Source organism: Paralichthys olivaceus, chromosome 22, assembly GCF_024713975.1.
Source record: "Paralichthys olivaceus isolate ysfri-2021 chromosome 22, ASM2471397v2, whole genome shotgun sequence".
Lineage (NCBI taxonomy): Eukaryota > Metazoa > Chordata > Actinopteri > Pleuronectiformes > Paralichthyidae > Paralichthys > Paralichthys olivaceus.
Window position 1 is genome coordinate 16,930,001 of NC_091114.1, and position 21,167 is coordinate 16,951,167.

General features: G+C 43.6%; 4 protein-coding genes, 1 long non-coding RNA gene and 6 other non-coding genes across 19 annotated transcripts in view; 10 read left to right on the forward strand and 1 right to left on the reverse strand.

Annotated features, from left to right (window-relative positions):
* LOC109646873 (uncharacterized) overlaps positions 1-2,216 on the forward strand; it is a 3,284-nt gene extending 1,068 nt beyond the window's left edge. The window contains exons 3-9 of one of the 5 annotated variants that reach the window (XR_011239846.1): positions 6-88; positions 441-504; positions 742-806; positions 1,136-1,212; positions 1,392-1,488; positions 1,816-1,868; positions 2,103-2,216. This is a non-coding gene — a long non-coding RNA (uncharacterized lncRNA). Of the gene's footprint in view, positions 1-5; positions 89-440; positions 505-741; positions 807-1,135; positions 1,349-1,391; positions 1,489-1,815; positions 1,955-2,102 lie in introns of those variants that run through there. The other 4 variants (XR_011239847.1, XR_011239848.1, XR_011239844.1 and 1 more) reach the window with 4 other exon arrangements.
* Positions 274-366, forward strand: LOC138406716 (small nucleolar RNA SNORD14). The gene has a single exon (XR_011240050.1). It is a non-coding gene; the product is annotated as a small nucleolar RNA SNORD14 (small nucleolar RNA).
* Positions 575-667, forward strand: LOC138406699 (small nucleolar RNA SNORD14). The gene has a single exon (XR_011240033.1). It is a non-coding gene; the product is annotated as a small nucleolar RNA SNORD14 (small nucleolar RNA).
* LOC138406717 (small nucleolar RNA SNORD14) lies at positions 971-1,063 on the forward strand. Its single transcript, XR_011240051.1, has one exon. It is a non-coding gene; the product is annotated as a small nucleolar RNA SNORD14 (small nucleolar RNA).
* On the forward strand, positions 1,251-1,343 carry LOC138406700 (small nucleolar RNA SNORD14). Its single transcript, XR_011240034.1, has one exon. It is a non-coding gene; the product is annotated as a small nucleolar RNA SNORD14 (small nucleolar RNA).
* Positions 1,653-1,745, forward strand: LOC138406701 (small nucleolar RNA SNORD14). The gene has a single exon (XR_011240035.1). It is a non-coding gene; the product is annotated as a small nucleolar RNA SNORD14 (small nucleolar RNA).
* LOC138406702 (small nucleolar RNA SNORD14) lies at positions 1,939-2,031 on the forward strand. Its single transcript, XR_011240036.1, has one exon. It is a non-coding gene; the product is annotated as a small nucleolar RNA SNORD14 (small nucleolar RNA).
* Positions 2,217-2,634: 418 nt separating the features above from the next.
* Positions 2,635-7,559, forward strand: rnf175 (ring finger protein 175). Its single transcript, XM_069518545.1, has 9 exons — positions 2,635-2,767; positions 2,996-3,033; positions 4,230-4,371; positions 4,698-4,852; positions 4,966-5,073; positions 5,477-5,597; positions 5,691-5,824; positions 5,917-6,018; positions 6,415-7,559. The coding sequence occupies exons 1-9, from the start codon at positions 2,747-2,749 to the stop codon at positions 6,533-6,535; spliced, it is 942 nt and encodes a 313-aa protein (XP_069374646.1). The 5' UTR covers positions 2,635-2,746; the 3' UTR covers positions 6,536-7,559.
* tlr2 (toll-like receptor 2) lies at positions 7,341-12,321 on the reverse strand. The gene is made up of 12 exons (XM_069518544.1): positions 12,191-12,321; positions 11,538-11,800; positions 11,056-11,212; positions 10,829-10,978; positions 10,068-10,274; positions 9,853-9,975; positions 9,535-9,685; positions 9,265-9,429; positions 8,906-9,085; positions 8,692-8,832; positions 8,106-8,614; positions 7,341-8,022 (listed from the first exon to the last, which is right to left on the reverse strand). Exons 1-12 carry the CDS (start codon positions 12,313-12,315, stop codon positions 7,608-7,610), a joined length of 2,586 nt encoding a protein of 861 aa, XP_069374645.1. The 5' UTR covers positions 12,316-12,321; the 3' UTR covers positions 7,341-7,607.
* Positions 11,798-15,348, forward strand: LOC109647159 (galactose-specific lectin nattectin-like). Of its 5 annotated transcripts, XM_069518548.1 has the most exons (9): positions 11,880-12,077; positions 12,479-12,604; positions 12,714-12,756; positions 13,116-13,292; positions 13,757-14,086; positions 14,409-14,500; positions 14,593-14,727; positions 14,922-15,030; positions 15,203-15,348. In XM_069518548.1, the coding sequence occupies exons 5-9, from the start codon at positions 13,798-13,800 to the stop codon at positions 15,268-15,270; spliced, it is 693 nt and encodes a 230-aa protein (XP_069374649.1). In that variant the 5' UTR covers positions 11,880-12,077; positions 12,479-12,604; positions 12,714-12,756; positions 13,116-13,292; positions 13,757-13,797; the 3' UTR covers positions 15,271-15,348. The 5 variants fall into 5 exon arrangements, with proteins under 5 accessions (XP_069374648.1, XP_069374647.1, XP_069374649.1 ...); XM_069518547.1 differs by having other exon boundaries at positions 11,798-12,077; positions 12,479-12,756; XM_069518550.1 differs by lacking the exon at positions 12,479-12,604.
* A 1,098-nt stretch (positions 15,349-16,446) lies between these two features.
* fgb (fibrinogen beta chain) lies at positions 16,447-20,934 on the forward strand. The gene is made up of 13 exons (XM_069518696.1): positions 16,447-16,707; positions 16,802-16,834; positions 16,916-17,013; positions 17,290-17,392; positions 17,482-17,550; positions 17,636-17,750; positions 18,433-18,539; positions 18,688-18,802; positions 19,157-19,276; positions 19,362-19,484; positions 19,583-19,677; positions 19,918-20,108; positions 20,409-20,934. The coding sequence occupies exons 1-13, from the start codon at positions 16,630-16,632 to the stop codon at positions 20,638-20,640; spliced, it is 1,479 nt and encodes a 492-aa protein (XP_069374797.1). The 5' UTR covers positions 16,447-16,629; the 3' UTR covers positions 20,641-20,934.
* The last annotated feature ends 233 nt before the right edge of the window (positions 20,935-21,167 follow it).

A 21,167-nucleotide genomic window follows, 5' to 3' on the forward strand; every position in this document is an offset into this window, starting at 1 on the left:
AACAGGTTTACAGCAACAATGTTGTGTCAAGATGGCCGCCGCCGTCAAGAAGTAGGAATACGAGGAGTTCCACTGAACCTGAGAACAGGTGAGCAGGTCTGCTTCTGTACGACAACGCTCACAACGCCAGTGCTCAAGATGATATGATGTCATTTAATTTGCCTGTTATAAAACATAATGAAGTATCTGTGCTAATTCAGCAAGTTCATGAGTGTAAGTTATCTTGTAACCAGAAGTATTTAAACTTATGTCTGTTTACCTGGCTCGCCACTCTCGCTGTGATGACATCATTTCCTGCCATTCGTAGTTTCCACCAGAGGTCAGCAGACCAAAGACGGTCCAAACCTTCCTTGGATGTCTGAGCGAGCTCTTAAAAGAAGAATAATATATTTTTATTTTAGGCTTCAGAACAAACATGTTTTACGTTCTTGTGATTTCAGGGTGAAGTCTGATGGAGTCCTCTGGTGATTTCTGCCCAGTGGAGGAAACCCTGAGATGTTGCTGGTACGTGTACAAACAGATTATTTGAGATTATGTGTTCAGCTGTAATATATACGAATGGACAACCTTCAGTTCGCTGTGATGACATCATTTCCTGCCATTCGTAGTTTCCACCAGAGGTCAGCAGACCGAAGACGGTCCAAACCTTCCTTGGATGTCTGAGCGAGCTCTTAAAAGAAGAATACAAAATTTTTATTTTAGGCTTCAGAACAAACATGTTTTCTGTTCTTGTGATTTCAGGGTGAAGTCTGATGGAGTCCTCTGGTGATTTCTGCCCAGTGGAGGAAACCTCGGGATGTTGATAGGTATGTGGGAACTGTTGGGTGTCTACTTATTTTGAAGGTCTTGGCCTTCTATTTAAAGTGCCTTGAGATAATGTATATTATGATTTGGCACTGAACAAATAAAATTGAATTGAACGTGTTGGAACAGATTGTTTGAGATTATACGTTCAGCTGTAATGTTCAGTTCGCAGTGATGACATCATTTCCTGCCATTCGTAGTTTCCACCAGAGGTCAGCAGACCGAAGACGGTCCAAACCTTCCTTGGATGTCTGAGCGAACTCTGAAGATGTAACTTGTGCTGTAACTTCTCTGCTGTCAGAGCTAAACTGAATCTCTGTCTCACTTTCAGGAGGATGTCGGGTCAGTCACAGAGAAATCCACAGATTTATCCACAGCGGTGACGCTCGGAGCTTGTAACTCTGGCATGTGAAGCTTTGTTATAGTAAAGATGTTTGAAGTCCTGTTCGCTGTGATGACATCATTTCCTGCCATTCGTAGTTTCCACCAGAGGTCAGCAGACCGAAGACGGTCCAAACCTTCCTTGGATGTCTGAGCGAACTCTTAAAAGAAGAATACAATATTTTTAATTTTATTTTAGGCTTCAGAACAAACATGTTTTCTGTTCTTGTGATTTCAGGGTGAAGTCTGATGGAGTCCTCTGGTGATTTCTGCCCAGTGGAGGAAACCTCGGGAAGTTGATAGGTATGTGGGAACTGTTGGGTGTCTACTTATTTTGAAGGTCTTGGCCTTCTATTTAAAGTGCCTTGAGATAATGTATATTATGATTTGGCACTGAACAAATAAAATTGAATTGAACGTGTTGGAACAGATTGTTTGAGATTATACGTTCAGCTGTAATGTTCAGTTCGCTGTGATGACATCATTTCCTGCCATTCGTAGTTTCCACCAGAGGTCAGCAGACCGAAGACGGTCCAAACCTTCCTTGGATGTCTGAGCGAGCTCTCAAAAGAAGAATATGATCTTTGTTTTTTAGACTTTCAAACTAACGTTTTATTTTTGTGATTTCAGGGTAACTCCTCTCGTGATTTCTGCCCAGTTGAGGAAACCCTGAGATGTTGCTGGTACGTGTGGAAACAGATTATTTGAGATTATATGTTCAGCTGTAATATATACGAATGGACAAGCTTCAGTTCGCTGTGATGACATCATTTCCTGCCATTCGTAGTTTCCACCAGAGGTCAGCAGACCGAAGACGGTCCAAACCTTCCTTGGATGTCTGAGCGAACTCAGATCCAGTAATGTTCATTTGCTCAAGACACGTTTGTTGGTTTTCTTACGTTTCTTTTTCCCAACAGGTCCACGAGATGGTCTCTCGGCTGTCGATGAGGATTTCTCCATCTCGTCCAAGCATGAACACTTTTTTTGTTGCTTCATCAAAAAAATAAAGATTGAACTCTCCTGAGGTTGAATTATCTGGTGTCTTTGGTCTTTAACGCTCATAGTTGATGATGAAAAGTAACGTGAATGTGTCCAGTATCTTCCAGATGTAACCAGATAAGAATCAACTGTTAAATCATGAAAATATATGTGAACTAGTTCTAATACTGCAGTAGGGAATTATTAATAATCTGAAGGAATCGGATTGTAAATGAAGATGGTCGACTAATCTCCACTTCCTGCTGCCGCCATCTTGAAGTCCTGTTCAGTGTCGTGCTCGACCAATCAGGAGTCAGTCTCAATCATTCCTGTGAAGTTGGTTAAAGACTTGATTCAAAATGTCAGAACCTTCTTTAAACTTTCATTTGAGGTTTGATCTAATAAATTAACGTATGATTCTGTCACGATGATACTTTCACACAATGATGCCGGGCATTTCTCTCACTACGCGTTTTTACGGAGCACATGTCCTGACCCTCCCGGGCCTCCGTAGCCGCTGTCACAGTTGTGCTAGCTGTTAGCTGCCGTGTAGCTAGCAGCAGGAGAGGGCGAGAAGCTAACAATGGCGGCTGTGCTCCCCCAGGTAAGAGCCCCTGCGTTAACAAACACGCTGTTTCCACTGTTCGCGTTAAACGAGCGAACACAGGCGTTAACACGAGCTAACGCTGGCGTTCCTAGCTAGCATGCTAACTGGCTGCTCCAGTGACGTCATAAAAGACGTGAAGTCATCTGCTCGCCTCTGAGGTTTATTGACTTTAGCTGTTAGCACACGATGCTAACCTAGAGCTGCTGTGTGTGTGTGTGGTTCCAGGACGAGCTGCTGAAGATGAGCCACAGAGAGAGCTGGAGGTGAGCACTGTGTGTGTAGAGAGAGGTGTGTGTGTGTACAGGTGTGTGTATAGAGAGAGCTGTGTATGTACAAGTGTATATAAATAGATGTGTGTATGTACAGGTTTGTATAAATAGATGTGTGTGTGTACAGGTGTGTGTATATAGAGAGAGGTGTGTATAGAGAGAGGTGTGTGTGTACAGGTGTGTGTATAGAGAGAGAGGTGTGTGTGTATGTACAGGTGTATATATATATATATATATATATATATATATATATATATATATAGATATATATATAGATGTGTGTATGTACAGGTGTGTATATAGAGAGAGGTGTGTGTGTGTACAGGTGTGTGTATAGAGAGAGCTGTGTATGTACAGGTGTATATAAATAGATGTGTGTATGTACAGGTTTGTATAAATAGATGTGTGTGTGTACAGGTGTGTATATATATATATATATATAGATGTGTGTATGTACAGGTTTGTATAAATCAATGTGTGTGTGTACAGGTGTGTATAAATAGATGTGTGTATGTACAGGTTTGTATAAATCAATGTGTGTGTGTACAGGTGTGTATATATATATATATATATAGATGTTTTTATGTACAGGTGTGTATAAATAGATGTGTGTATGTACAGGTGTGTATATATATATATAGATGTGTGTGTGTGTATCTATATGTGTGTTAGTACAGGTATATGTATAGATGTTTGTGTGTGTGTATCTATATGTGTGTAAGTACAGATATATGTATAGATGTTTGTGTGTGTGTATCTATATGTGTGTGTATATACATGTATATATATATAGTTGTGTGTGTATGTATCTGTGTGTGTGTATTTATACATATTATTCAGTTAAAATGAAAATACAGAAAACAAACCTGAGATTTGATGAAGTCTAATGTTTGTATCTGTTAGAATTTTAATATTTATATATATTTATGTATATATATCAATCACTCTTTTTCTTGAGCTTATTGTTGATATTGTAATTTTACTCTCATCGTTTCCAGTTCATGATATTTAAAAGATTTTACTGTCGACGTTTCCAGGTCTGGATAGTTTGACTTTATTATTGACTTCTCGATATTAAAGCTTTATTCTCTAAATGCAATATTTATCTGGGCCTAATAATAATAATACCATTTACATCTCCATTGACCTTTGACCCTGACCCCACCCCCCCCCCCCCGTGTTCGTGCCAGGGTCCAGCACGAGCGCCTGCATGTGAAGCACCGGGGCCATGAGGCCATGCATGCCGAGATGGTGCTGATCCTCGTGGCCACGCTGGTGGTGGCTCAGATCGTCCTGGTGCAGTGGAAGCAGCGGCACCACCGCTCATACAATGTGAGAGGAGGCTGGGGGGGGGCTCATGCTTGTTTACAGACATCTTTTGTGGAACCGGTTCTTTAACTCGTCTTCTATTTCTCTACATTAACCACAATTAGCTGCGTCACTATGGGACCTCACTGAGTCAGGAGAGTTCATCTGTTAGTCTGGTTGTGTTCAAAACAATCACACTGCACCACATGACACTCGTAGAGCTCAGTCCTCTGGACGTGTTCATCAAGATCCACGAATGTTAAAAAATGTTCTTTCACATTAACTAATGATCATGAGTGAAATTAGTACTAATAATTAAATAACGTGTTACATGTATGTGTCCTCCTCAGCTGGTGACTCTGGTGCAGATGTGGGTGGTGCCTCTGTACTTCACCATCAAGCTGTACTGGTGGAGGTTCCTGTCCATGTGGGGCATGTTCTCCGTCATCACCAGCTTCGTCATCTTTCGAGCCACTCGCAAGCCGCTGTCCTGCAGGACGCCGAGGTGAGTGAGAGCAGTGCTCCAGGCTGTCACTCTAATTCAAGTCGAGTTTTCAGAATTGAATTTGATGCTGCTGAGATTTGAACAGACATGAAGAAGTGAAACCTGTTTGTTAGGATGGTGTACAAGTGGTTCCTGTTGATCTACAAGCTGAGCTACGCGGTGGGCATCCTGGGATACCTGGCCATCATGTTCACCATGTTCGGCTTCAACGTCTTCTTCAGGTCAGTCCGTGGTCACAAACGACATAAAACATTGACCACAGGAGGGCAGTGTTGTTTCTGGGCGTGGTTTCTGTTTTCTGCTCAGGGTCGACTCCGACCAGCCGTCAGTTCTGGTGCAGACCCAACATATCCCATGATTCATTGTGCTTATGTGACAAACTGTTTTTTAAGGAGGCGAAACATCAGAAGAAGTTATTTTTAAATGTAAGCAGGTACAACGGTACACAGTTTAAACTTTTTAATGTTTTTAATCAACCAAAGAACTTTCTTGTAGTTCTGTTGCTTCGTTTACAGGATTTGTAAAGAGCCTCAAAGGTTTCTCACTTCAGATCAACACAAATGAAATGGGCTTTGATTATTTCTGCTCTCTAAGAGGGGAACCTTCTTTTCTGTCCGTCTGTAGGATCAAGGCCGAGGACTCCATGGATGTCGGTGTCATCATGCTGTTTTATGGTCTCTACTACGGCGTCATGGGCAGAGACTTTGCTGAAATCTGTTCTGACTACATGGCTTCTACAATCGGGGTAAAACAAAAACAAGATTCTACTTCAAATTGACCAAAGTTTCAGAGCTGAGCAGCAGCATTTAGCTAATCACGACTGTGTGTGTGTGTCCAGTACTACAACAAGGGAGGCATGCCCAGCAGGAGCCTGACCAATGACATCTGTGCGGTGTGCGGTCAGCGGATCCTGGTGGATGTGGAGGAGGAGGGGTTTATTGAAGACACCTACCAGCTCTCCTGCGGACACATGTATCCTGAAGCTCAGCATTTTGTCAGTGTGAACAACAGTTGTCGTAGCACCAGACACATGTCAGATTTTCTGCCTTAACGTGCTCCTCCAGATTCCACGAATTCTGCATCCGCGGCTGGTGCATCGTGGGTAAGAAGCAGACGTGTCCGTACTGCAACGAGAAGGTCGACCTGAAGAGGATGATGAACAATCCGTATCCTTTTTATTACTGTCCCGGTGGCTGAGTGATGGGGAACTGATGTGAATTATTTAAAACTAAAATGGTCAACCACAGATGTTTTACATACAACTGTATACATATATATAGTATATTGGTATTTTATATATATATGTATATTTGTATTTTATATAAATGTATATTTTGGCTTCATTTTTGCGCTACAGGAGAAAGTGGAGACGTGTCATCGGTCTTTATTTACGACCTCTCCCTCTCTCTCTATATATATATTATATATTATATACACATATATATATATATATATATATATGATGTATGATTATTATGAACCGTAGAAACACTGAGCAGCTCTCGTTCGTAGATCTCCTCTCGTCTCTGAGCTCTTTCCTTAATTCCTTCGCCTCCTTCCAGCTGGGACAAGACACATGTCCTCTACGGGCAGCTGCTTGACTGGCTCAGATACTTGGTTGCCTGGCAACCTATCATCATCGGTATCGTTCATGGGATTAACTTCACACTAGGCCTTGAATAGAGCCCTGAGGAACACCCGTGGTACGTCTGGATTTAAGCGTCGCAAACATTTGGCATCAAACTTTCAAAGTCGGCGGGACAAGGACCTGACTTGGCCTTTTCTTTTTTCTGCAACGTGTTCTTTGACTGAACTCTTGTGAAGGTCCCTGTAGAGGGACCCCTTGTGGCCGGGGTCCGGAGGAGAGGAGCATATGATCCCAAAGCTGCTGTCGACCTGATCATTCATTTAAGCAGTTTCCCATATTTTCTGGACTACGTTGCTTCAGTTGCTTCAGTTTAACCTTTGTTTTGTGCCATGAAAACGCTTTTGAAAGTTTTATTTGCACTCCGCCTGGTTCCTTCGACATAACAAGCTCCTGCTCAGCTCTTTGCACTTTGATTACAAACAGTTGTGGTTCACATAAAACCTGTTTACATTTCATGTATGTTTTACTTGTAAGTGAACTTTCATTTGAAACGTTTCTGTTTCATTATATGTTAATGTGCCGAAGCTGATGTGTTAAACTTATTGTAGCAGTCGGGGTAAATATTTCTCGGAACACGTTTTTGTAGATTTGTAATCGCTGCTGCGGAGCCGACATCGCGTGAAGAAGAAAGTAAAACATGCTGTCGAAGATCAATCATGGAGTCACACTTTGAATAACTATTGATCCTGGAAAGGTTTTATTTTCGTCTTTCTGCACTAACTCATGTTGCTGCTGGTCATTTGTATTTATTCAATATTTTAAGAGAACCACGACAAAGTGTTTTAAGTTGTTCAGAGATGTTGAAATTCTGCAGCTTAGTCAAACAATAGAAACGTTTCATTTTGAATTTATTCTCAGTTTTATTGAAATATTTGGGACTGAACAGAGTTTTCTGGCTTCACGTGTTCAAATCCACTTTGTTCCAGTTCTTCATCTTAAATGGATAAAGTTGAAGTTTTTCTCCATCAGTTGACTCTTAATAATTCTTAATGACAACTGAAAACATATTTTTTTTAAATGTTTGCAAATGTATTAAATTTATTAAAAATCTCGCATTTACATTTTTCTGTGACTGATTTGAAACTTGTCTTCATCACTTTGTCTTTCTCACTCGTCCTCCTCTCCGTCTCCTCTCAAAGCGCTTCGAAGACTCCTCCAGAACTCCCCCCTCCTCTCCTCCTCCTGAGGCCACTCCAGGTACGTGGTGGAGCTCATGAGTTTGCGCAGTTTGCAGAAGCGTTTGGGGACATCGTCCTTGGACAGCGGCTCCAGCAGGATCAAGATGGCCGGCTCTCCCCTGGTGTCCCCATCGAAAAGCCAGAAATGGGAGAAGTCCAGCTCGTAGCGGCACCAATCAGATTGGACGAAGTTCTGGGAAAGAACGAAGACAGTCCGCCGGCTGCGCTCCATGGCGCTCATGATGTTGTCCATTATCCAGTGTCCAGGAAGGAAGTCCCGCTTGTGGAGGCAGAGAGTCAGCGGCCGAGGGTCTGTGTGATTCACAGAATCTTCATCGGTCTCCCTGCAGGAGAATAAACGAGCAGGCAGGTGAAGTGATGTGTTCCACATTTGACGGCGCGATGAACCGGTGAAGAACTTACTCACCTCGGCTCCTCCAGCTCAGGCACCAGGAAGGTTTCCACCCACCCGGCGTCTTTTTCACTGTAGGAAACGAAGGCATCATAGGAAAGCAGCGCCTCTGATTCCAATCGATTTCTGAGGCGCCGCCGGCGCCGAGAGCTGTGCTTGGCCCTCAGCCACGCCCACATCATCCTGAGGTACCAGAGGGCGTGTAGGCGCCACAGCAGCACACAGACCAGAATCCCAACCACTAACGCTACACCGCAGCACAGGGACACGAACAAATCCCGATGGCAAAGGACAAATGAGAGATAAATTTGACCCACTGGTTCCCCCTGCAGGTGGAAAGGAGAGTCGCAGATGTAGCTCTCCTCTCCGTCTGTTAAACGCACATCTTCATCCCCTCTAATGCTCGACTGGAGGAAGGCCATGAAGTCACAGGTGCAGACGAACTTGTTCTGACCTGCCTGGAGGTTCTGGAGTCGTGGAAATGACCGGAGGTCCGAGCGATCGAACATGTTCAAGGTGTTTGACTGTGGGAGAGCAAAGGTCAAGCTGCAGATGACAGAGACGCTTGGAAGCAGAAATCTGAGATGTGATAGTTTTCTACCTGTACAGTCAGATTTTGGAGGTTGGGGAACCAGCTTCCAGGGGGGAGCCTCAGAAGCTTGTTCCCTGAAAGGCGGAGCTCTCTCAGGGCAGGCAGGGCCACAGTGACGCCTTGAAGATCGTTGTTACTCAGATCCAACACCTGGACACGATACACGACAAGTTACACATGTTTTCATTCGGATGCTGCCCCGTCTGTTACACCCTCTCAGTACCTCCAGAGTTTTGGGCAGACAAGGAGTGATGGTGGTGAGTTTAGCCCCAGAGATGTTGAGGTATCGCAGAGTGGAGGGCCAGGAGCAGCTGCCAGGCATAGAGCTGTAGAAGTTCCTGCTGATGTCCAGGTGGGTCAGTTTGTGGAGCCTCTCCACCAATCGACTCAATGTAGACAAAGACTGAGCAGAAGTGGAACAGAGGTCATTTGTTTCTGGAATCTTGTAGTTTTAATTAATACTTAAATGGACTGTTCACTGATTTGTCAGCGTGAAAAAGTATATATATATTTTTTTTAAATTAAAGTTCAAACAAGACGCCACATGATGCTTTGATTTTCTCTCAAGTTTAATGAAAGCACCTTAAGAGCATTTCCGCTGATGTTTAAAACTCGGAGGTCCTTCAGCGCCCCTCTCTTGCTGCACAGCGTCTCGACCAGAGTCATGTCGGTCAGCAGGTTGTCGGACAGGTCCAGGTACTGTAGGCTGGACATCAGGAAGGTCGTGTCGCAGGGAATCACAAACATCTGAAGGTAAAGGTCAAACCTCAGAAATGAAGCCCAGATTAACGAGTATGTTCATCACAATATCTAGTCACTGATAGTCTTTATATATGAATACCACGTCTTTACCCTGGAGTTTATGACGGACACCCTCCTGGGGTACTGCAGCAGAAACTTCAATCGCAGTAATGAGACGAACTTGAAAACATCCAGAACCACAATGTTTTGTATGAAGAACTCGTCGATGCTGTGAAAATCGGCCCAACTGGCTTTTTCCCACCTGACGTCAGCAGAAAAAACAACGACAGCTCGTACGGTCGAAGTCACAGGCAAACTTTTTAATAAGCTGCTCTTAAAATAATTCATGTTAACAGAAACAGAAATGTTCTGTTGTTCTGTTTCATTCATTAACTTTGTCTTTATCCTGCACACGCACTGATTTCTCACCTGCCTTCACCCGTTAGCGTGACGCCATCGAGGGAAAAGTATGTGAGCGGCACTCCGTCTAAAATCTCTATGACGCTGACGGTGGCCTCATCAGAGACGGAAAGGTTACGGAAGGTCATGTTCCTGAGAAGAGAGACCAGAGAAGAGAGACCAGTCGATTTACGGCTTTTAACTTTGTTTGTGTTGAGAATCTTCTTTTCAGATTGTGGCCACACCTGACCCTCCTCTTGGCCAACTCTCTGAGAGGCTGAGTGGACCGGTTCCCAATCAGATGGAGGTCTTCCAGAACGATGGGCGTCTCAGGGTAGGACACGTCACGGAGCACGGCCGAGGCCAATGCCATGTTTGTCAGAAATGGTCCATGGAGGCTCAAAGTGACGCAACCCAACGGCCAAACGTACGAGAGAGCCCCGGACTCGTACCTGCAGATAAAGAACATCGAGTGTGGATTCATCTCAAATTAGATTTAACAAAGATATTATCGCATCATTCAATATCTTATTAAAAATTGTAAAGTGGATGACCTCTGTTCTTCCTACCGGTCGATTAAAAAACTTAATTTCAGGACAAATTACAATTATTTTCTTCTTCCATAGAAAACGCTTTGTTTGCTTTTTATCACTGTGAAACATCTGTAATTTAATCTTTTAGATCCAATCAGAGTTTTTCAGAGTTTATGACTTTGTTCTTTGTCAAACATGGAAGTAAATTCAATCTGAAATTTCAGACTCTGAACTGACGCTGGTACTTTGGCCTCAGCTCACACCTCCACCAACATTCTCCTTTTCAAATCACACACACTCTTAAATATCAGAGTCGGATTCTTTCATCATCCATCCATGAATTCATTCATCCATGAATCGTTCTCTGAGAAATCACGGGAAGTGTTGAAGGAGGAGAAAAATCAATTCCTGGATCTGAACCGTGAGTTCTTCTGGACTCCTGTAAAACAGACCAATCGAGATGTGGCGTGCACCTGCTCAGGTTGTTGGCGTGAACTGTGAGCGTCTCCAGCTCGGTGACCCCTGACAGAGCTGCCATCTTTATCTCCTCCAGAGCCGGACCTCCGAACGCCAGCCTCCTCAGCCGCACCAGCCCGTGGAACACCGGACTCGAACCCACGCACCTGGAGGACACCAGAGGAAACTGCATCACGTGGACAGGTGGTTAGAAAGGTGAGGGTTCGCCCCCCCCCCCCCTCACCTGTACGGGTTGTGGAGCAGGTTGAGACGCAGCAGCGCCCCCAGCTCCTGGAACCAGTCGGGGTTCAGAGACGTCAGCTGATTGTGGGACAGGTCGAGCTCCTCCAAACTCCAGAGGGAGTCGAACGCTGCCGGATGAATCCCAGCTACTCTGTTTCCTGCAGAGGGGTCAGAGGGTCGGTCGATGAAGATCCACTGAGACTTTCACAGAACATGCACACCAGATGTTCTCATTCCATCTTCATATCTTTGTGATTTTGAGTTTATGGTTAAACTGTAAAACATTCAACCTTGATTTCATTTCTCTGTCTTGATACAAACGTGTTAAATCAGTGACGTTTGTTTCTCATGTACGTCAGCTGATGAGTCGTCATCTGTGATGTTACACTAATATTAGCAGCGACGCCCACAGACTGTCACTGGTGTTTCAGTCGTCATTGTACAGTCAGCTCGTTCCTTCTGGTTTGATTCTGGGGGCGTTACCATGGAGACTCAGAGTCCTCAGTCGCTCGTGGCCCGTCAGGTCGACATCGGTCACCATGGTGATGTTGTTGAAGGACAGATCCAGAGTAAGTGCGCGGCTGGTTACTATGGGAACGTGGGTGAATTGGCCACGGGAGCAGTCACAGCTGAGGTGCAGGTCACAGCTCCGGCAGGAGGGTCTCCCGGGGTTTGAACTTTGACCCCCGCACAGGGAGAGGAGGAGGGGGAGGAGGGTGAAGAGAGGGATCATCTGCTGTCCCATACTGAAGAAATACAAAGAGGAGGAGCAACGTCATGGAGGAAGTGGAATTTGATAAAAGAGGAAGTCTTCAAACTTTTACTGAGACTTTGAAACAAATTGTTTATGTGCAGTTTCCCCGTCAGTGAGTCAGCGTCACAAGGAAACAAGTCGAGCGACATCTGTCGTAGAGTCTCTTCAGACTAGTTTGAATGGTCCTCATGAAGAAACATAAATATAAACCTGTGGAGGCCTCAGAGACAGACAGAGGTGAGGACAGACGGAGGTGAGGACAGACGGAGGTGAGGACAGAGCAACAAAATCACAACATGGATGAGAAAAGACTTTGACTGCTGCAGTAAAAAGCTTTGAATAGGTTTCACGTCTTGTTGGAGGATTTCAGTTCGTTTCTTACCTCTCCTGTTTGGCCGAGGTTCCCGACAGTGAGGTGGAAGGATTCAAAGTGACAAAGACCACAGATAAAGATAGTTCTTTATGAAGGTTCACAGAGGAAGTGAGAAGAGGTAGTGAGCATGACATGAACTCTCAGGAGGGAACCTGTGCCAACAGCTTTTAAAAGACTGAAATCATTGTGTGTGTCCACAGATGATCTTATCCTTCAAACACTGTTTGTCTCGACGGCTCGTTGTTGTGTTATCTTGTAAGGAGTTTGTGTTACATACGTCTGCTCTGTCTGCCTCAGGTCAACACTTCCTCTTTGTCCTGGTCATAAAGACTCTTCTCACAAACAGCTTCTCAGATTCTCTTTTGGAAAGAGAGCAACTGGACCGTGATCCAGAGGAGACAGAACCTCCATCACTTCACCTTCGTAACAGCGACCTGCAATTTAAACTAAATGAAAATGAGCGAGTTCCCGTTAAACTGCATTTAAATGACTGAACGACCATTTCTCATTGACCTGAGTTGTGTCTCTTCAGGTCCGTGCTGGACGTGTCTCGTGAACAGGACAACAGGGCCGAGGTAAAGATAAGAGACAAAGGAAGAAGTAAAGCTCTAATCTCAGGAACTGACTGATAAAAGCCTGAACCATAAATCACTGAAACCATCACTGCTGTGCACGTGAGCTCACTGAACCTGAAACGTGTTTTCTCACCACATTTAATCTGAATGGAAATGTGAGACTCTGCTGAAGAAAGAGAATTCATGAAGTTTTATAAACCATCAAGTCATTTTGCAGCTGGCGTTGTTGGATATTAACACACGATCCCGACGGTGTCGGTGTTGAAACCGTCTGTAACCCAGATCAGCACAAAACACTTGTGGAAAATAAGAGTCATTTTCACGTTTCTGTCTTTTCTATATTTCTTTTGATGCTAAAGTTACAGGAAACAAACCGATGTTCTGGGAAACGACACAATGAGCCGCCGGGAACAAAGAAGAGACAGACTGTGTAAAGTAAAACTCATCGTGATTATCTGCTGACACCAGATAAATACAGGACGAGAGGAGATCCTGACGCAGGAGCAGCTCTGACTCAGAACAACAGCTGATCCTTGGTGAGTCCATTAACGATGATATCACCTCGTGAGCGGCCGTGTCTGTTTAAATGTCTCCTTCAATCCTTCCTTCTCTCCACGCAAATATCTATATTTCTAAAATCAGGATTTTATTAGAATCGTACAAACAAATGTTTTTAGTTCTTTGTCAGTTTCAGCCACGACTTTAAAATACATGCGAGTTAAACTGTCAATGTCTCTTCAAGGTGCAGATGATGTCACACTCATTTAATCTGGAATACTCCGCTCAGTGTTTTACACAGAATCGTTCTACATCTAATATTAATCTAACTCTTCTCTTTCACTGCCGTTCGTTCTGTAAACTCTGTGACTGTGTGAGTCTCTGCACGTTCAGTTCGAATAAAGAATCAAAGTTAATCTGTGACTTCAGTGATTCATCCGCTGAGTTTATGACGTTAACGAGGTTTTCACTTCTTTGTCTCCTGTGTGTTTTTTTTTTAAAGACTCCCTCTTCGTCATCACCATCGTCTTCATCACCAGCAGGATGAAGGTGCTCGGTGTGTGTGTCACACTCTGCATCCTTCTGACCCCGGCCCGGTCCGTCCCGCTCAACTCCACCATGTCTGTGACCAAGTACGTCGGCCTGTGTCAGTACGAGAGGGAGCGGTGCTCCGGCCTCCTCGGGTCTTTCTGCCCGCGGTGCGACGCCAGCGGGTACTTCCTCCCGCAGCAGTGCTCGCCCTCCACCGGGTACTGCTGGTGTGTCAACGTCATCACCGGGGTGGAGATACCGAACACGCAGACCGGGCCGGGGATGGAGCCTGTGGACTGTGGTGAGGTTTAAAGTTTACAGACACATTTACATTTTATCTAAGATCCAACTTAAACTCAGGGACAATTCTGTCTCCTTTTACTTTTGGTGCTTTTGTGTTTGGGTCTTTAATATTTCTACTTTTACTAAAGTAAACCATCTTAATACGATGATACATTAGAGTTTTGATCATTTCCCATCAGTTGAGGTTAATGTTGATGCTTTGAGGTTATAGGTTATTTGATGTATTTCAATAATAATGAGACAAATCTATAAAATACAAACCTGCATCAAAGTGTTGATTATATTTAACATTTGATCAAATGTGCTGCACACCTTTGCAGGCAGGGGGCACTACTGCCCCAACGGCTGGAGCAACTACGCAGAAAGGTGTTTAATGTTCATCGACACCCCGAAGATGTGGGCTGAAGCTGAGGTGAGGACAAGAGGAGTGGACACGTCTAGCGCCCCCTGCATGTCACACTGTTCATGTCCTAGTGTTCAGACCTCCTCTCGTGTCTCCTCCAGATTTACTGTCAGTTCGAAGGAGCCAACCTGGCGTCGATCCACAGTTACGAGGAGAATCACTTCATCATGTCTCTGACCAGAGGAGAGACCCACCACTTCCCTCAGACCTGGATCGGTGGCATTGCTCCCGTGATTGTATGGAAATGTGATTTAATTCCACAGATCACTCACCTGATGTGACGTAGATTTATCATGAACATTGTACTTTTGTTATAAGAAACGTCCTGAAGGAGGATTTATACATCATCAAAACCCTGCAGCTCATATTTCCAATCATTTTACAGCCGTACAATTTACTGACGTGTGTATATTTGTGTTTCTGTCCTCAGCCCGGTCATTGGTTGTGGACTGACGGCTCCAACTTTCACTACGAAAACTGGCTTCACCACCACGACATCGATAATGTCAACCAGACCTGTCTGAAGATGAACTATGGATGTAATGAATTATACACACACACGCTCTTTATATACATTTAATATTCTTTATATACAGTCAGTGATTGTCTTTATATACAGTCAGTGATCATCTTTATATACAGTCAGTGATCATCTTTATATACAGTCAGTGATCGTCTTTATATTGAAATGCAAACTGTTTTTTTTTGCAGACGACTTCAAGTGGTTGTACGACTCGTGTTCTGAGCTTCACCCTTTTGTTTGTGCCAAGTTGATCTGAACTCACCTGACGATCAGAACCAATCCGGTTCCTTGGTTCCCTTATCACACCAATATATAAATAAACATTTGCACAACATTGAAGTGTGATGGTGAAAGTTTGTGTCACAAAGACAAAGATGAATGTCGACGTGCGAGTGCGTGAAACTAAATGTGTGAATATATTAGAACAGGCTGTTAAACCTGAAACTCTGAATTCACTAACGTTGCTGCAGAAAAACAAAGTTGACAAATTACTTGAAAAGTCTAAAATCATTAAACGTTGTTCCTCGGACCTGAACTTAATGCAGGGGGGGGGGGGGGTACTGTGTTTACACATATTGATTTTTGTAAATGTCAACAGATAGAAAACATTTGTGTCACAAGTCAAACCACAACAGTTTTAATGACACACAATGATCGGAGAACGAGAAGTGACACTTTGTTCTGGAAACTTCACTGTGAACCTAAATTGTACAAATGTGGTCAAAGATTTATTCTCTTGTGGTTTAACTGTTGCTGCTGCAGCTGATCTGACAGTTTGAGGTTCATGGTATAAATACACAGTGAGTTCAAATGTGTAATGAGTGTGTGTGTGCTGAAGTCTGTGATTTCAAAACTTAACCTTCTGGACTCAAACAAACATCTGTCGCTTCCTCGCTGTAAATTCCCAAAAGTGATTTACCACATTCAGATGTCAAACACTTTCCACAAACAAAGTATTTCTCAGTATTCAGACTATATATATATATATGTATAGATATATAGACACGAGTAAAAGTAGATGGAAATGTGTGAAACAACAATCGTAGAAGCGTCAGTAATTAAACGTATTCAGATACTGTCACTCATGAAAGTTTGTATGGATGGTGGATGTTAGTGTTTTTCAGTAAATCCAGGACGTGACAGATTTTTAGAAATAATAAAGTGAAGAGTCAGACATTACCAGGAATTCAAATCTAATTTAGAAATGCTACATCCCTTATTGGTTTTTTCTAAATTTAATTTGATTAAAATAATAGAATCTGACTAAAAATAAAAAACTGGTAAAAAGTGGTTCAGTTTTAGAAACTGCTTGAATTTTATGTTCAGTAAATTGCGACTCATCAGGAAACATGTTCGTCCTTTTGCCCTTTTGTTCTTCCACCAACCATCGATCATCATGAGGCTGTGACTCAGTCCACTGTCCCCACAGTCCACTGTCCCCACAGTCCACTGTCCCCACAGTCCACTGTCCCCACAGTCACTGACCGAGTTCAGCTGATCAATAAAAGTGGGACGTGGACTCCAGAGAAAAGGATAAAAAGCGGTTCAGGTCAGATTCCAGGGACAGAAACAGGAGTGAAGACCAGAGCTGGATCAGAGAAACGTCAGGACAGTGATGAAGACGCTGCTGCTGTTGAGTCTGTGCCTGGGCGTCACCTGGGCTCAGGATTTTGATTTTGACGAATATGACTTGGTGAGTTCAGTTCTGTAATAAATACATCGACTGGGTATCAAGGAAATGTTCAACACAACCATAACAAAGAAACGTTTTCTTTTGTGTTTCTCAGGACAGCACCAGCTCGCCAGCAGTGAATGAAAGCGTACGTAGAAAATCTTCTGACTGACGTGGTTCATCTGTCGTTTTACTTTTCAGTTACTTATGTCTCTCTCATGTCAATCAGGGAGTAGAAGCCCGTGGTCACCGCCCACTGTCAAGGGGCAGGGATGGCTACACCCACAACCGCTACGTCCAACCCCCTATCAGCCGTGACAGCAGCAGGTACGCTCACACTGACCTTTCAAATGTAGCGTGACACAATCAAAACTGAGATTATGCAATTAGCTGCAATATATACTAATATATATATATATGAAATCATTTTGTTTAATTTAATCTGTATAACTTCATGAGTGACTGTATATGAAAATGGATGACAAACAGTAGCCAGCCACTAGGGGGCGATGAAAAAGCTTGATAGATGAGAGTTTGCGATGTTATTGAGTTATTTCATAGAGGATGAAAGCGGTGGACTAACACTGACTGTATATAACTCAGGTACCGCGGCCGCCCAACACCTCCTCCAGTCAGAGGAGCACAGCTGCAGGAGGAGGAGGTGCAGCCTGATGCCGGAGGATGTCTCCACGCCTCAGAGAGCATGGTACGACACGAACACGTCACAACCACTGGTTTTATGTTTTATCCCTAAACTGGAGACTGGAGTGTTGAATTTCTGTTTTCGTCCACCAGGGGGTTTTGTGTCCCAATGGCTGTGATCTGAAGACGACGCTGCTGAAGCAAGAGAGAAACGTCAAGACGGTAAAAATCTCACTTTACGAATCCACTGGTTCACTTCAGATCGTTTCTGCTTCCTGTTGTTTCATCGTCCCATCATTTTTTACAGAGTATAAATGAACTGAAGCCTCTCGTGGACGATTTGTCCAGATCCTCCAACACCATCTACAACTACGTCAACAGCATGTCCAACTCTCTGAGGGAGAGACAGAAGGTCGTCAACGGTAACCAAGAGACTCCGAGACACACACACACACACACACACACACACACAGGAAATCGTACTTTTATTTATAGTGTCTCTAAGATATTCGTCACTTTGCATCGTGGTCTTTGTGTTATTTAAACTGTCACTTTAAAAAGATCATTAACTTAGTGAACATGTAAAATAACAATCTGGATAAAATCTGATTATTAGTTCTTGTCACAAAAGATAAAACGTCATCAAAGCATCTGAAACAATATTTCCACTGGAATATAATTTAATAAAAGCCTGTTGTTCAATTAGCACTTACTCTTTAATGAGGGTACTGAAGTACAATATTTATATATTTTGATAACTGTAATAAAAACTGCTACTTTAAGGAACAGTTTAAGAATTAAAATATTTTCATTATATATATATATATATATCTTTCAACTTTGACAGTGGATAAATGTTTTTATTTGATTGTGTAAAGAAGTAAAGTGTTTTCAGTAACTTCATGACAGTAACAGTATGTATGACCGTGTGAGTATTTTCGTGTGCTCCTCACGTGTCAGTGTTTAAACCACAGCCTGGAACGTGGCGGCTCCACTCAAACAGTGGATTCAGATTCTGTGTCATCGTCTCACTTGAACTCTGTGTGTAAATATACGGAGGCGTCGGCCTCGTCTGTGTGAGTGAACGCTGGTTTCTGCTCTCAGACAACACCAGGGTGGCGAGTCAGTACACGGATCAAGTGGAGGAGCAACACGCCTACATCAAGGAGACGGTGGACACTGTGTTTCCCTCCAACATCCGAGTCCTGCAGGTACGTCCATCACCTCACAGCCTCATCAGTGAAACAACGAAGGAGGAAACTTTCTCCATGTTCACACTCACTCAAATCAAGCTGCAGCTTTAAGGTAGAAAAGTTGAGGATGAACACAAACCTCTAAGTGAACGTGTCATGGCTGCAGGGCGTCCTCGACAAGGTCAGGCTGAAGATCCAGAAACTGGAAAAATCCATCCTGTCCCAGAGGGATTTGTGTAGAGAGCCCTGCAAGACCACGTGTCCCATACCTGTGGTGTCTGGTAAGTGTGGCGCCCACCAGAATCACAGACTCTGAAACCTCGATGCACCATGAACGTGTTCAGGTTTGATTATTAGTTCTTTTTAACTCTTGAAGAGATGTTTTCTTTTTCCAACAAATGAGACAATCACAAAATCCTCCATTTTATAGAAACAATAATAAAACGAGGTCAGTGTGCAAGGTTCCATGATTTTTATTGGAAGACATAAATACGCACTGTGTGTTCAAAGACTTTAACTCAGAGCCGTAGTTCATCCTCTGGAGATCAGGACTTATCTATAAATGTAAATGTTATGGTAAATGATCCGATGCCAGGACGCAGTAGTAACATTTACACTCACACTCTTTGGTTCAGGCAAAGAGTGTGAGGACATCTACCGTCGTGGAGGAAGAGACTCTCAGATGTACCTGATCCAGCCCGACGCCTTCTTCCCACCGTACAAGGTCTTCTGTGATCAGTCGACACAGAACGGAGGTGACAACATAAATCCCTTCACACACCTGCAACACAAAACACTTACTCTGTCCAAACTTTACGGTTTTGTCTCTTGATTTTTCAGGATGGCTCCTCATCCAGAACAGGCTCGACGGCAGCGTCAACTTCGGCCGGCGCTGGGACGAATATCGACGTGGATTCGGCAACATCGCCTTCGACGTTGGAAAAGGTCACTGTGAGACTCCAGGTAAGAGACAAAGAGGCGTTCTATCATCAACGACGTCCTAGTGTAGCTTGTCTCTGTCCAGCCTTTACTTACCTCGGTCATCTGTTTGTTTGTGACAGGTGAATATTGGCTGGGTAACGACCACATCAGTCAGGTGACCAACATGGGCCCCACGGAGGTTCTCATTGAGATGCAGGACTGGACAGGAGACAAGGTGCGTCCTCAGTGTTGCTTCAGTTCATATTTTTCTTAATCTCGCCGTCACAAAGTCAATATCTCCCGTTTGTTTCCGCCTGGTTTTAAAATCAGGTTCCGTCACAATCTGAACAATAACTGATTTGAATTTCTTTTGTTGTATTTTTTGTTATTTATGAAAAACAGTTTGAAGAATCATTTTTCATCTGTTTTCAAAAAATAGTCACGTTATGAATATGTTGGTTTGGAATGAGTTCAGGTCCACGCCCAGTACAGCCAGTTCACCATCCAATCAGAGACGTCCAATTACGTGATGGCGGTTAATGGTTACTCTGGAAACGCTGGCAACTGTTTCCTGGAAGGGTCCTTGCAGCTGTTTGGTGAAAACCGCACCATGACCATACACAACGGGATGATGTTCAGCACCTACGACAGAGACAACGACAACTGGTGAGTTTGACAAAGACGTGAACAGTTTGCTTTGAGCTGCGTTAAACGTCCGTGTTCGTGTTCGTGACTAATATGTTACAATGAACGTCTCATCAATGTTCTATAAAGAATTCAACTCATTTATAATCTGTGTGATTCTGTGAAAAACGAATAATCACAGAGTTTGACTTGGTTCTTGAAATGTATTGATTTGCCTTCAACATTTGTCGTTTTTCAAAACTTAAGAACTTCTGTATCGAAGTATTTTTCAAAAAGTCAGTAACTTAGGTCATGACTGACTCCTTGTCTTGTTTGAACCAGGCTTCCCGGGGATCCGTCCAAACAGTGCTCGAAGGAGGACGGAGGCGGCTGGTGGTACAACCGCTGCCACTCGGCCAATCCCAACGGCCGATACTACATAGGTGGAGCCTACACGAAGCAAATGGCCAAGCACGGCACAGATGATGGCGTGGTGTGGATGAACTGGAAGGGGAGCTGGTATTCCCTTAAGGCCATTAGCATGAAGATCAGGCCGTTCTACCCCGCCAGCTAAACGTGTCGCCGGACGTCATCACATGTGACTCACACAAACGACCAGAACAGGAAGTGCTAGTAGCTTCTATGGTAACGGACGCGTTTAAACACAACTTGGTCTGGACAGAGTGAACGAAGAAAAGAAAACGTTACATTGAGCTAAAAACAAACAAACACAAACTGACCTAAACGTGAAGATACGGAGAAAACCCCGACTGATGTTGTTCATGTGTGTATCTGTCATTTCCTGTGTGATGTCATTAGTGAGGACGACTGTCCAACGCTACTCAATAAAAACTGATTGAGGGACAAACTTTGTCTCTTCTCGTTGTTTTACTCAACATCAGGATCTGATTCGTCGAATGAAACAAAAAACTAAATTCCTCCGGTTGAAGTTTGTCAAAATAAAACGTGTTCATGAGTAAGAACTCACCACAGTGCAGTTCCTCAACCCACCACTAGGTTCAGCTTTCATTCATTGACCAAGTGAAAACTGTGGTGATAGTGTTCTGATGTTTTTTCCTTAAAATGATAAATAAGTAGAAC